General features: G+C 53.7%; 1 protein-coding gene across 2 annotated transcripts; it reads right to left on the reverse strand.

Moving 5' to 3' along the window:
• Positions 1-120: 120 nt before the first annotated feature.
• LOC133346790 (secretory carrier-associated membrane protein 1-like) lies at positions 121-13,732 on the reverse strand. 2 transcript variants are annotated; one of them, XM_061558668.1, is made up of 9 exons: positions 13,568-13,732; positions 11,886-11,972; positions 7,850-7,972; positions 6,412-6,520; positions 5,939-6,067; positions 4,319-4,478; positions 2,926-3,027; positions 2,289-2,406; positions 121-1,625 (listed from the first exon to the last, which is right to left on the reverse strand). In XM_061558668.1, the coding sequence occupies exons 1-9, from the start codon at positions 13,622-13,624 to the stop codon at positions 1,488-1,490; spliced, it is 1,023 nt and encodes a 340-aa protein (XP_061414652.1). In that variant the 5' UTR covers positions 13,625-13,732; the 3' UTR covers positions 121-1,487. The 2 variants fall into 2 exon arrangements, with proteins under 2 accessions (XP_061414652.1, XP_061414651.1); XM_061558667.1 differs by lacking the exon at positions 4,319-4,478 and adding an exon at positions 4,983-5,142.
• Between the last annotated feature and the right edge of the window lie 774 nt (positions 13,733-14,506).

Genomic DNA, 14,506 nt, shown 5'->3' on the forward strand with positions numbered 1-14,506 from the left:
AAACCCCCTCCCCACCTTCAACCCTCCACTCACCTCCCATCTCACCCCTCCCTCCCCCCCATACATCTCGCAGGAGTAAATCGCAACTCCACCTCTGCACTCTCAGCCACGAGCAGCGTGTAAAACGTATGATAAACTTTTAATGTTTTTTTTTACATGAACAATTTCATTACACCAGCCCTTCGAATTCCGATACACTGTACACCAACCAGCGTCCAACCATGGTGGGCGGCCTATTGGTAACCGCCACCGCACACGGGGAGACACCGCACACACTCACGGCACCGCCGGCTCCCCGCACCACCAACGAAGAGTGCACGCGGCGGGGACAAACGCGCCACCCCAATCACACACACACACATCACGTCAAAGTGCACGCGTCTCCCCTCTGGGGGGGGGCTTCTGGGGAGGACCCGGGGAACCCTGACCAGAGTCACGGGCCCTCCCGCGCTCGAGATGGAGGGTGGTGCGAAATGACCCCGAACAGAAGGTGACAACACAAAAGGCAAACAGGAAAAACGAGACAGCATACGCAGTGGTTTCCACAGGGCCCACCTCCCCCCCCATCCTGTCATCCCGATCGCACACGCATGTGTACATCGCGGGGCCGTCGTCTGCAGCACGTATCAACAAGGGTGGCATTCCCCGAGTTTGGGCAACCCCCAGATTCCCCACGGAACACAAAAGCCGCCGGGGTCGTTCCCAGGCCGAGGCAGCGGGGGCAGACGGGACGTGGGGTGCAACGTCCGTGCTGTGGTTGCGGCTCAGCGTCCATCGAAAGAGCAGCGAGGAAGTTAAATAAGAAAGCGAAGGCAGACACGATCAAATGCGACCCCGCAGACAGAGGGCAGTGCTGATGGCATCGCACGATCCACAGCTTCTGCATGGTGAACAAGGGGCGATGTATGCTCACGTGCGCGAGTGTGTGCTTGTGTGTGCGATGGTGTGTGCTTGTGCATGTGTGATGGTGTGTGCTTGGGTGTGCTTGTGCATGTGTGATGGTGTGTGCTTGGGTGTGCGATGGTGTGTGCTTGTGTGTACGATGGTGTGTGCTTGTGTGTGCGATGGTGTGTGCTTGTGTGTGTGTGATGGTGTGTGCTTGTGTGTGTGATGGTGTGCTTGTGTGTGTGATGGTGTGCGCGCGATGGTGTGTGCTTGTGTGTGCGATAGTGTGTGCTTGTGTGTGTGCTATGGTATGTGCGATGGTGTTCGCTTGTGTGTGATGGTGTGTGCTTGTGTGTGCGATGGTGTGTGCTTGTGCATGTGTGCGTTTCCAAGATGATGTGCGTGATTGGTGTGTGCGAGTGCGCGAGCGAGTGTAACAACACGCCGCGTGCCAGGAGGGGTGCCGCACACTCTTCCTCAGCTTCATGCCGGCAGCCGCTGCCCCACGACCTCCGGCAGGGGCCAGAAGGGGCAGTCGGGGTCGTTGGGAGTGGAGGGCAGGGGGGGTCCAGGTGTGGGGGCAGAGCGAAGGGGCGAGAGGATCACATGGGGTCGCGCAGGGAGGCGGCAGCGGCATTGGCTGCCGTGTTCTGCACCGTGCGGTTGGTGAACACGCCCTGTGCAAACTCCTGCTGCGCCTTCTCAAAGCTGGCGCCTGTACGTCGGTACATCGAGTGCACCTGCACACACACAGACAAAAAAAGACAAAAAAAAGACAAAACAATGATCCCCATATAGCCTAAACAGACTGTTGGGGCAAGTGCTATTAGCGAGCACCTATCAAAGCCGGTACGGCGCACGAGGAGGGAGTGTGGCCAGTTTCCGAGTGGTCATGTTTACACACCATATCAGGTACTCATTTTGAGGTTGAGATGACCTAGGGGAGTCCCAGGACCGGTTCAGATAATTGTCACTGGTGTTGGTGGTGGCCATGAGTGGGAATCGAACTCGGGTAATTAGATTCGTAGTACAGCATACTAACCACTACACCACCACTCCCCACAAAGACACACACGGATACATGCACATGTTGGCACACGCACATGCAATGTCACTGGAGGCAGCTCGCAGTACACGCGGGTGAAGGTGTGCGTGTGCTTACGTGTGTGTGCACAATACTCATGTGGTGCAGGGTGTGGTCAGGGTGGGCACGTGTGCGTGTCTTATTTTGTGCTGGTGTGGGTGCAGGAGTGTTAAGTGTGTGCATGTGTATGAATATATTTGGATGTGTGCGTGTGTGAATGTATATGCCTTTGTATGCACGTGATTGTGTGTATGTAAGGGAACGAGTGTATGGGAATGTGTTTGTGTATACATGTGTGTGTGTACAGAATGGTGCATACCCTCTTCAGCATGATGAGGGAGAGGGCGGCCGAGGCGGTGAACATGACGGCGATGATGGAGAGTATGACACCCACGGCGATGTTCGATGAAAATGCTCCGATCGTGGAGATCCATCCACTGGTGAAGACAGGCACACACAAAGACCCCCCATGTAGCCTAAACAGACTTTTGGGGCAAGTGCTGTGAGTAGCATCTATGAAGGCCGGCAAAGCACATGAGGGGGTGGGTGGCCAGCACCATCCCTGGCTGCCTTTGTCTCCCCAGTGCTGATGCTCACACACCGTACCAAGTACTCAATCAAGGCTGAGTCTACCTATGCAAGGTCGATGATAGGATCAGTTACCCCTTGCCAATAATGTAGTCATAGACAATAATTTTACTTAGGTGGCTGGGATAGCTATGGCCAAGTTTGTGGACGTGCTGCTAATACCAAGTGAGGTGGCACAGTGGGGAGCACAGATGATGCATCTGCAGGCCTCCCAGTCAGTCTAACCATAACACCCAGGTCTGTTCCAATACATTCTGCCAGCAGCGGTGAGCCTTCCACATTTCACTTGAAGGCCTAAAAGTGCACCTATCCTGGCACAAGCACTGCGGTGACGTCACCACCGAATGGTGGCTGTTGTTGTTGTGTACCAGTTTCCCCAGCCTGGGATGCCGACAGCCTGCAGCACGTGCACTACGAACTGAGCGAAGAATATGAAGAAGAAGAGGAAGAAGTTGAAGGAGCTGTCACTCCTGCCGAGACATGGGGGGAGGGGGGCACGGGGAAAATAAATAAGTAACAATAGAACCACAAGAATGAGAACGACAAGCGCGAGTGCTAACACGAGGCACGCCCACATCGGTAATGTCCCCGCGTACAAGACATGCACATCGGTTTATTTTATTTTTACACTCTACTGAGGAACCAAGCCTCAAGCCCCTTGTTCAGATGGGTCCTGCTAAATGATCACAGTGGGGAGCGATATTGCTGCGGTGTAATTCATCCAAAATGTATCATTTGCAGGGTAATTTGAAGCATTGTAAATGTTTGGCTAATGCCAGTTACATTGTATGTTATTTTTTAGCTATGGGAAGAAACCGGAGGAAACCCATGCAGACCAGGTGGATAATGTACAAACTCCGTGTAGAAATGTCCCCGAGCCGGAAAACAGTCCCTTCTTGCTACGAGGGGCAAGTGTTACAGCACTGTGTTACACCACCATGCCGCTACCCTGCCGCACAAATAAATAACCGAGTAACCCTGCGTGATTCTATTCATAGCCAGTCATTTCCTGTTCAAATAAGCATTGAGGCGGTGCTGACCACCTATTTACAGCCCTGAGCCAGTTGTGAAAATTCCACATTCCTTTGGTCGGGGCGAGTCTATCCAGTGGGCAACCACTGTTGACTTCTCCACTTCGTGGTGCTAATTATACAATCCCCAGAGGGTTCATGAGCCAAGTCAACCTCCCAATCAGGATTTGAACTCGCAACCTTCCGACTGAAGAGCGGCTCCATCAATCAATCTTTATTTTATGTGCCAATATCGCCCTAAATAAAGGAAGCAGCAGTGAACATTACAGCATAATGGGAACGGCACAGGGGCATAGAGCAACAGGAAGGAAAAAATAAACCTGTCATGACCTCATCGGCTAACACCGACTGAGCAAAATAAATTGTTACGATTGTGGGTGGAGATTTAACTCAATAATCTATTCTTCGGTCTTGTTTATTAACCATCCAGTTTGTATTGTTTCTCGTTTATTCAGTCTCATTTCGACATTCTCGTTGGCTCCGTTAACCTACACGTAACCTTGGCACGATTTTTCAGCGGAGGAATCTCTCAATCTTCACAGACACCGCGAGCGTGGAAGCTGGGAGCGCATTTGAGATGAGGCATGCAAATTCCCGAATCAACCACGGAGGATAACAAAATGCAACCCAAGAGGAGCGAGAGAAGACGCGTGGGAGCGGTCAAGGGGACCGGGGGGGGGAGAGACTGTGGGAGGAGATGTATGGGGGGGTGGGGGGAGGCGGGCATTACCTGAAGCCCTTGTAAATGGGTCGATACCAACAAGTGAAGGAGCAGGGGATGAAGAGGATCATCCACATGATGGAGATGCCAAAGGAGATTCCCTTGTTCGGGTTGAGGCAGAAGTACACCAGGTAGCCCAGCATGTTCAGCACCAGCGTGACTGCGTGAACTGCGGCCCGAGAGGGCAGGGTATCAGGGGGCAGGGGAGGGAGGGAAGAGGAGGAAAGGAAGGGCAAGGTGGGGGAGATAGGAAGATGGCCGTAACAAGGGAAGAAGGGTGCAGAAACAAAAGGAGGGGAGACAGGGGGATGCAACTAGAGGAGGAGAAGAGAGGAGAGCATAAGATGAGTAATGGAGGATATAAAAGAGGAAGAAGAGGAGGAGACCATGCGTGGAAATACAGGAGAATGCAGAAATAAGGGAGATGCGATGAGAGAGGAGGAGGCAGGTGAGGAGAGACACAGACGGAGAGTGAAAAACGCAGCACAAAGACGGCGACAACGCAGCCCGAGCCGGCGGATGCCTCGGCGAGCAGCAGAGCACGGAAGGAGTCGCTGGGCTCAGGGGGCCACCGTGGCATTATTGGAGAAGCGACCGCCAAAAGCGAGGGAGAACAGGGCGGCGAAGGGGCCCCGTGGCCACGCTGGAGCCCCGCACCGAGCCAGACACGTACCTGCACGCCTTGTAGACCGGCCTATACCAGCAGACAAAGGAGCACGGCGTGAACACGATGAACCACACAATGGCCAGTCCAAAGTCCACGCCCTTGGAGGCGTCGACAATGAACCAGGCGAGGCAGCCGAGCACATTGAGGAATAGCGTGATGGAGTGGACTGGGGAGAAGGGACACCGTCGTCGTCGTCATCACCACGACATTGACAGCATCATTCTCCATGGCAACCATAACTGCCCAAATTTGAGTTTAACGCAGTAGATCTCCATGGCAACAACAACCATCACACACAACGGCAAATGCCACCACTCACCATAGCAACTCCATCACTGTTATTGCTCGCCACCTAAACACCGCTGTCACCCACTAATGAAAGCATCTCACCACTTTTGCTCACCAAAATAACATTGGCATTCTCCACAGTAACCACCCCTCACTCAGTATGGCACAGTCAGACGCCATGGTAACAAAACCTCTCCCATCACTACAGCAACACGGTCAGCAGCGACCCCCACGATGCACCCTGCAGTGGCTCTCAATCCCGTTATCTCACGGACACAACAACAGGCACTTGAACGTCACAATTGTCTCCAACACCACCATCGGGGAGGGGGTCACAGTGGAGGGCACGGCGCCCCCAACCGCGTGCCGTTAAGGGGAGGGGCACGGTGATACACACAAACTAAAGGGACTCGGGGTAAGAAGGAGAGGGATTGGAAGAGATACAGTGGAAGGAGGAGACGGAGAGACGGTGGGTGAGGGAGAGCGGGTGAGGCAGAATGTATGAGGTAGAGGATGGTGTTTCTGGCAGAAGTTAGGAGGTGGGATGTTCTAATGCTGATATTCATAAAGAGCTGAATCAAGACTTCGTCGCACGAGCAGGTGGCCAACAGTGGGCGTGTTGCTCAGCTAGGTGGACGCTGGCTGGATGAGCGGGCGGTGCATGTGCCACTCACACATCCACATGTAGTAGAGGATGCGCACCGTGCGCTGGAAGTCGAGAGGAATGTCTATTGCAAAGTCCTGGTAGAAGCAGGGCCCCACGGGGCACTTGGCTGGCAGGGGTGGCCAGTTGTTCTTGCGTGCTGTTCACAAACACGAATGAAAGCGCACGCACACACACGAATGTAATCACGGTCACGTGCACAGTGCCCATGAGCGAGTGCAAGCGTGTGTGTACGTGCGTGTCATGCACACGTGCGCATCGTGTATGTATCCTCAAACCTTCGTTACTGGAAATTTTATTTGAATAAAGACTGATAATGTCTGTGCACTCTGTTGAATTTCTTTTGCAACGGGGTGATTGTGTTTGCTCCGATTCCAAATTGCTTCAGGACGACGAGTACTAGAGTGCCACCATCTCCTCAGCATGAACGTGTACGTGCGGGTGTGTCGTGTGCACATGTTGCGCGAGCTTGTGTCACGTCACCATTGTAGTTGTGCCCCTGCATCTCGTGCTCGCGCCGGTCCAGCTCGGCCGCCTTCCGCTCTAGCTCCTCCTGCTGGCGCTTCAGATCGGCGGTGATGGCACTGCCCATCTGTACGCATGAGCGAGACGGAGACACGGGGGCACTCGGCACCACCGCCACGCACCGCCATCGCACGCCGCTACCGTGACGTCTCAACACTGGCCTGAAACCTGCATCTGGATGTGTGTTTCCCCCATGCACGCTACAGTATTATTATTACTACTACTACACTTGTGTACCCAGAAAAGCCTCGCCGAGTCTCAAGCATCTTTTCACGAGGTTCCTGATGGGTTTTCACAGGGGGGAGTGATGCTGATGTGTGTAATCCCAGTTCAGTCATTTGTAAGGTAACATTTTCAGCTTTCGGATGTTTGGCCAATACCAGTTACATTGTATTTCATGTTAGCTTTGGGAGGAAGCGGGAGATCCCAAAGAAAGCCCATGCAGAACTGGGGGAGAGAACACAAACTGCCCACAAAATGGCGCCCAAGTTAGGCATCGGACTCAGCAACTTCTTGCCTCGAGGCACAAGTGTCACCATTGCGCTGCCACTCTGAATTTGTTGCATGCTGCTGTCTTGGGCCCAGATCTGTGTCCAGGAATCGAGGTTTCCTTTGCAGCAGGGGGCAGTCAGACGTTCTGGCTGCCCGTGGTCATGTGATCATCACACTGGTCATGGTAGTTCCCTGAGCAGCAAAACGAACCCTCCCCCCCGTTAAGGCCCCTGCAGCCCACGCACGCTTACCATGCTACAGCAGGGTTCAGCACCTCCCTGTACTATGGCATCATGCAGCAGGGAAACAAGATTCCAGGCACAGTTTTAGCACAGCATTGTCGCAACTTAATGCTGACCAATGCGCAGGGGATACTGCAATCAGTTGTGTTCTGTGCAGTAAACTCAACTGGAAGCACAGAGCCACCACCGCCCTCTACTGGAAACTCACTGCAACCTGTGTCTGCATTCTCTCTTAATAGCGTTGCGCTTTAACAATGGCGCGAATACGAAATGTACCGACGATGTGATTTTCCGTCCTGCTGCTGTGCTGACAGTGCAGTGCTGTCTTGTCCTGTTGCTGTGCTAGGTGCCCCCCATCGCCCCAGTCCTGTCCAGTGTTTACGACTGCTCCAAGCCCCTCCCTCCTCAAGGGCGCCTCACCTCGCCCTCTGGCTACGATGCACGCACACGTCATACCACCACGGCGCGCACGCACACACGAAGGCACTTGCGTCCTCACGTCGACTCTGCCCGTTTGCTTTGCCAACAAAACCGGCTGCGGCGCCGGCGGCGCAAACCTGCCAGGCCGGTGGGACGCGTTCTCGGAATGAGACAGGACGGTGGATGGGAGGGGCTATGGGAGGAGGTTCCCTGTGCGATGTGTCGAGGGTGGAGGAGGGCACCTGTTGGGAGGGCAACTGCGCTGGGAAGGTGGGGGGCTCCTCGGTGGGCTGCATCACGGCCGGCTGGGTTTGCGATGCCAGTGGAGGGGCTCCTGCTGGTCCCACGGGCACCGTGGAGTTGATCTGCACACACACACACACACAGGGACGCTTTACATACACACACGTAGATGCACGTGGACATGCAGACCCATGCACAAGCTGACGGACATAGACACACAACCGGACACATGCCAACACGCAGACTCACGTGGGCGCACATTGGTACACGCGGGCACGCATACACAGCCATGCGCGCACACGCACAAACGGGTATACGGTACTGTATGTGAACACATAGCAACACGGATATGCGCACAAGAACACATCCACACACGCAGACGAACTGTATTTGAAGGCACCTGCAAACCCATTGTTGCAAAAGAGATGTTCGTCTCAGAGTAATAAATCCACACTGCACACACTCAGAATACAGCTGCACCCAATACACGTACCACACAGGTGTTACACAAACCACACAGCAGGCACACTTAACACACACCACCTTCACAAATACACACGGCTGTGTAAGCTGTGGTGTCACCACAGTTGCACATGCCGGCCGGTGTGCGATGAATCACCGCTCCAACATCACCTTCAGCCTTTGCCCCTCGGGGAAAAAAGTGCTTTTATCAGTCGGTACCATGACAGCACTGGACCGTGATAGTATGAGTAACGCCACTCAGCTCACGGGGAGAGCGGGTGAGGGGGCCGGGACCCCCGAGGATGGAGGGATGAGCTCGAGGTAGGCACCCCTCATGAGCTCGGCTTTCATCACGGAATCCATCCCCACTTGCGTGTGTCCGTTTCTCCCGTAATGGTGTCCACGCGCTGTGAGTGAAGGAGTTTTGTTGTTCTGCCTGGCGCCGGCTAACACCGCGGTGTCTGGTTTCCCGTATGTGCATGTGGAGCAATGAGACGTGGGCTACTCGGGACAAAGTGGGGGGGGGGGGGGGGGGTAGGGGGGCGACGTGTGTTCCCCCCGGACAGGTAAGGGGGCCGCATCCCATGCAAGACCGGGCCTGGCTGGATTGGAAAACAGCAGAGCAGCTTCATCAGAAGATGACAATCGTGAAGCGTCATTATGGAGAATATAGTAACAACGTAAATATGCAGACGATACTGCAGCTTTGGCAGATGCAGCATCACCTGAGTTTACCTGCGTTACACCGATGCTGCTGAAATTATGAACTCCCCGATCGCAATGTGGCTGATGGGATGTGTAAAATAATACTTTAGATTTTTTGTTTTGCGAACGAACAGTTTTGTTAAGGATGCGTGTTGTCCAACAATTTATTTGGTAGCTTTATCCGTGTGGATGAGAGGCAAGTGAGCAGACTTCTAAAATAGTTCTGTAGTGCTCTCTGGGGCTGATGCTGTTCTCTCACACCACGTGGCATAGTTTACCCATTGTGTAAATGCACAGGGCGTAAGTTATAGGTTTAACACACGCGTCGTCATCACGCCATCACGCGTTTGCTTTGTACGTGACAATCGACACCTTGGACACCCTTACACAACGAGATGTCCTACCTCACCGAATAAATAAAAAACATTCGCTAGCCTCTCTGATATACAAAGCAGTGCCTTGCCGGGTTGTAATCCCACCTTTAAACTACATACCGATTTTTTTAGGCAAATGTTGCTGCTCTCATTTAATAAAGTAAAAATATACTGACAAGTTTTGCTTTGGAAATCGGTAAGCGATAAAATGGGTTTGGAGATCGGCAGCACGCCGCTTAACCACTACTACCATCGGTTGGATTGGCAAGTGCGAGGTGGTGCACTGCTTGCTGCGAGGGCTCCGAAGGGACATATGTTTTGCACCCATATTTTGGGTTGGGCCGCGTAGTGGGAGCTTTATGGGAAAATCCTTCCCATTACTCCTCCACCACCCAACTAGATTGTCACTTTTACAGATATATAATTTACAAGTGCCAATGTATTGATACAATTCTGATTAATAAAACTCCTCCAATGGTGGCTGAAGATTGTCTATGGCTCAATTTGACGTCAGCATTCGAGATTTAGATCAAACTACTTCGAGCTTCCTTAAGCACCTATGTTTTAACTTAGACAAGTCTTCGCCTGATCACGTGACATTCACAGAAACATTTATACTGTGACTGAGATAGACACGGAAATGAATGGCACAGAAAGCACAGGGGTCGTGCCGTGGTGCTGAGGGGGAACGGGGTGAGGATCCAGGGCGGAGAACGAGGTGAGCGGGAGGTGGTTGCGGTGGGGAGTGGTGCCACGTGGCACGAGCGGTGACTCGCCACTCCCTGCCCCATCTCCTCCCCTCCCCCATCAATTACACCACCCCCCTCACAGGTGACAGCACTGCCGGTGGGGTCAGGCGGGCCGGGACGTCACTCGTCAGCCAATCACAACCCCTACTCCTATCTCTCTCGCTCCGCCTTCCTGTCCACACGCATGGGTATGTCGTGCCCTTTACCGTGCACATTGCTACGAGGGCCTCTAAGGCCCCCAAACAAAATTTTGGATTGGCTGCAGATTTTTTTTCCGAGCAGCAGCTGTGTAAGTCTTTACAGCTACCGTCCGCTGTTGATGCTGGGCCAAGGGGCAAAGGAGCAAGACCAAGATTCAATCTCAGAACCCAAAAATGTTTGGTATTTACACACCTAGGCTGTGCGCTCCAGGCTGCACTGACACTGCTGTAAACCTTCGTTTGAAGATGTTTTAAAAAGTCTTGAAAGGAGAGGTTGATTGCACAAGCAGAGCACAAGCTTCAGTGACATCAACGCATTGATGTTGAAATCCACAGATCACACGTCACCCTCACATCAATTCAACTTAAAAAATTTCAACTAGTTTATAACCCAATGGACCAGGAAGAGCATCTCAGTTGCAAGAGTGGCCTGGGTACTGAAGGGATGGCATCTTTTGGAAGTTTAAAGTAATGTTTTTCAAGCTCATGGAGCCTGTGCGTGTGTAGCTACAAGATGAGAACCGTGTGGTTTTTGGATTGTGTTGCACTGGAAATTCACCACCCCAGCTCAGCTGCTTCTCCGGGTCCTGTGGCCTCCTCATCCATGGCCATCGCAGCCGAAAAGAAACGGTCACTGCTATGCCAAAACCGTCACTCTCACCATTACCCTCACCTGCACCATAACCTTGTCTATCATCCACACTATCACCACCACTCTCACCATTACCCTCAGCTGCACCATAACCCTGTCCATCATCCACACTATCACCACCACCACTCTCACCATTACCCTCACCTGCACCATAACCCTGTCTATCATCCACACTATCACCACCACTCTCACCATTACCCTCAGCTGCACCATAACCCTGTCCATCATCCACACTATCACCACCACCACTCTCACCATTACCCTCACCTGCACCATAACCCTGTCTATCATCCACACTATCACCACCACTCTCACCATTACCTTCACCTGCACCATAACCCTGTCTATCATCCACACTATCACCACCACTCTCACCATTACCCTCACCTGCACCATAACCCTGTCTATCATCCACACTATCACCACCACTCTCACCATTACCTTCACCTGCACCATAACCCTGTCTATCATCCACACTATCACCACCACTCTCACCATTACCCTCACCTGCACCATAACCCTGTCTATCATCCACACTATCACCACTACTCTCATCATCATGACCCTCACCAACGATGGGCCACATTGCCCTACAATTTCCATCAAAAGCCATCACCACGGCAAATCACTGCAATTGCCAGGGCAGGACACCAGGTTACCTCGGTTACCCGCACTCCCGGTTACACTCGGGACTTGTTTCTGGGCACGGTAGCCAGAGACGGGAGGTTGCCCAGGGTTACCGGCACTGTGGCAGATCCAGGGGCATTCCCCGTTGTTGTCTCAAGGGCCTCGTCTCACTGGGAGTCCCCCTCTCACCATGGTTTAGATGAGGGGGTCCCACTGGGGTCACCGCGAGCCGATGGGATAGCGGGGATAGCTGATGCGGGTTTCACCTGTCGGCCGAAGTCATCAGAGGCGAAGGGGTTGTACTCTGTGAGGCCTCGGTTGGAGGAGTCGGTCACCTGGGTCACAGCAGGGTCCTAGCAACGAGACGCATCGCTGAGCATCCTCCAGCACTCACACGCCCATACACACGGACACACTAACACACTCAATAACACATTAACATACACGTAAGACACCCTGACACGCATGGACAAAAACATTCCATCTGCCTAGCAAGCCATGAAAGGCAGTGCACTCAAAACACATAAGCACTAACATACTCATGGAAACATGCCCAGACACACCAACTTACATTGACACAGACAGTGTTAAACTCAAATATAACCAACACACAAACACACTTACACACTAAAAACGTCGGCACACTCAAGAAGAAAAACTAAGACGCACTCCGACACTCTAACCCGTGTCCCCAAAACAGAGTGACTCACCCATGCCCTCGCTGCAACAAAAACAATACCACGCCCACACATAATAAACACTTTTACAATTACACAAACATTCACCAATACGCAAAAAAATCAGTAACATACTTACGCACACTTTCCCAAACACACCCACAGACATGGACAAACGTGACACAAACACAACACGCCAACACACAAATACAAAGAGCCCCCGTATAGCCTTAACTGACAATTGGGGCAAGTGCTGGTAGCGAGCCCCCATGAGGGCCGGCACGGCACACGAGGGAGGGCGGGTGGCCTGCTGCACCTGGGGGGGGGGGGGGGGTGGCTCTGTCTCCCCAGTGGCGATGTTTGCACACCCTGCCGAGGATTCACGTGAGGATGAGTTAACTTAGGGGAGGCTCGCACACATCCCACACAGGCCTCGCCACGACATAATGTTGCACACAAAAGAGCAAGTTCCCCATTTAAGCTCGAGTTGTCAAACGAGTGCTGTTGACGATCCCCTATTATACACAACAGGCGCATAGCACACCCATAGCACACCCATCCCTCAGAGCTCCACGTCACCAGTCGCTGAAACACCCCTACACACACACCCACTAAAGCATCTTCCACACATAATGCCATCTTATTGCACACCCTCCCCCGTCACACTACGACTTTTCGCATACCTTACCCTAAACCACACCATCACACAACACACACACGCCACCTTATCTCACCCAAACACACACACGCCACCTTATCACTCACGACCAATCCTACAAATATCGTTTGGCAAAATGCTGAGCAATTATTACGGACGAACGGAACACGAGGGCTGCTGTGCCATGTGCCGCCCCGGCCGTGTTTGTCTCCCCACTGGCGACATTCATCCCCCCCCCCCCCGTCTCACGGAAGCGCCCTGTCAGACACCCCACTCTGTAAACACACCACCCCGTCACACTCACTCACTCACTGCCCCCTCTTCCAGGCCCAGGCCTCTCTCTCCCAAAGCCTCCAGCCCACTGCCAAGCCCGGACCTCCTTGCCTGGGGCCCACAGATCCCCTCGCCCGGGTCCCCTGCCCGAGGTTCCTTCAGTCGCAGCCCTCGCTCCACAGTTCCGCATTCCGCCCGCGGCCTCGAGACCCGCACCACCCTCAGCCTGCCTCGGCTGCCGCCCGGAAGGCGCTGTTCCCCGCAGCGCAACCGGGCGAGAACGATTCCCCAGCGCGACGCGGTCTCAAGAACCCGCGCGACCATAGGGGGTATCCCGTACCTGGAAGGGGTGGTTGAGAACGGGGTCCGCGAAGGGGTTCTCGTCGATGTGCGCCATGGCGGAGCAGCTGTCGCGGGGAGACGGAGCGGGGAGACGGAGCGAGGAGCGGCCCCGGGGGGTCCGAAATGGCGGGTGGGGGGTGGGGGTGCTGGACCACGTGACCACGGGGCGTGGCCCCGCCCCTGGCCCCGCCCCTGGCCCCCACCTGCTCACCTGCACCCACCTGGACCCTGCCCGCGTGCCGTCGGTCGGCGCCATCTCCCTAGCAACGCGTCAACGACAACAACATTGTGGCCCTAGCAACGCGAGCACCGGTAACTCAATTGGCTTAGCAAAGCTTTGACCGGTAGCCGCATCGCCCCAACAACAATTAGAGATCCTCGCTCCCCCTCCTCACCACGAGACAGTGGTGTAAACTCCACTCGACACAGCCACGATTGATAAACGGTGGAAGGGCTTTTATCGACCAGAAAGAGATGGCGACGATGATGGGCTGATTCCGGCTTTGGGCTGAGTGCGCGTCACCTGGCCATACTTCACCACGCCGCCTCGGCGCGGGTTTGCTTCAGGCGGGGTGTATCGACGTGGCAGGGAAGTACAGTGCCACATTGCATTTCTCGACAGTGCAGAGTGGAAGCCGATCACAAGTACTATCCAGGCTGAACGCCTGCTTAGCTTTGAGGATCTGATGCGATCGGGCCGCATTCCGGGGCGAATTTAATGGCCACATTAATTACCCTCCGTGACCATCGCGTGAGGGTAATTTTCAGTAAACAGATGCAACCCCAGGACACGACACGAGGGGGCAACATCGAGACAGAAAGAGAAACGGAGACTCAAGTTCAAGTTCATGTATTAGGCATAGCCCTGTGAGCCAATCGGCTCTTGAATCGGGTGCAACCGCAACAAACAAAGAACAAAAACATGAACAAGAAAACG

The sequence above is a fragment of the Lethenteron reissneri genome, chromosome 24 (assembly GCF_015708825.2).
Source record: "Lethenteron reissneri isolate LAM-NWPU_2019-01 chromosome 24, ASM1570882v1, whole genome shotgun sequence".
Taxonomy (NCBI): Eukaryota; Metazoa; Chordata; class Hyperoartia; order Petromyzontiformes; family Petromyzontidae; genus Lethenteron; species Lethenteron reissneri.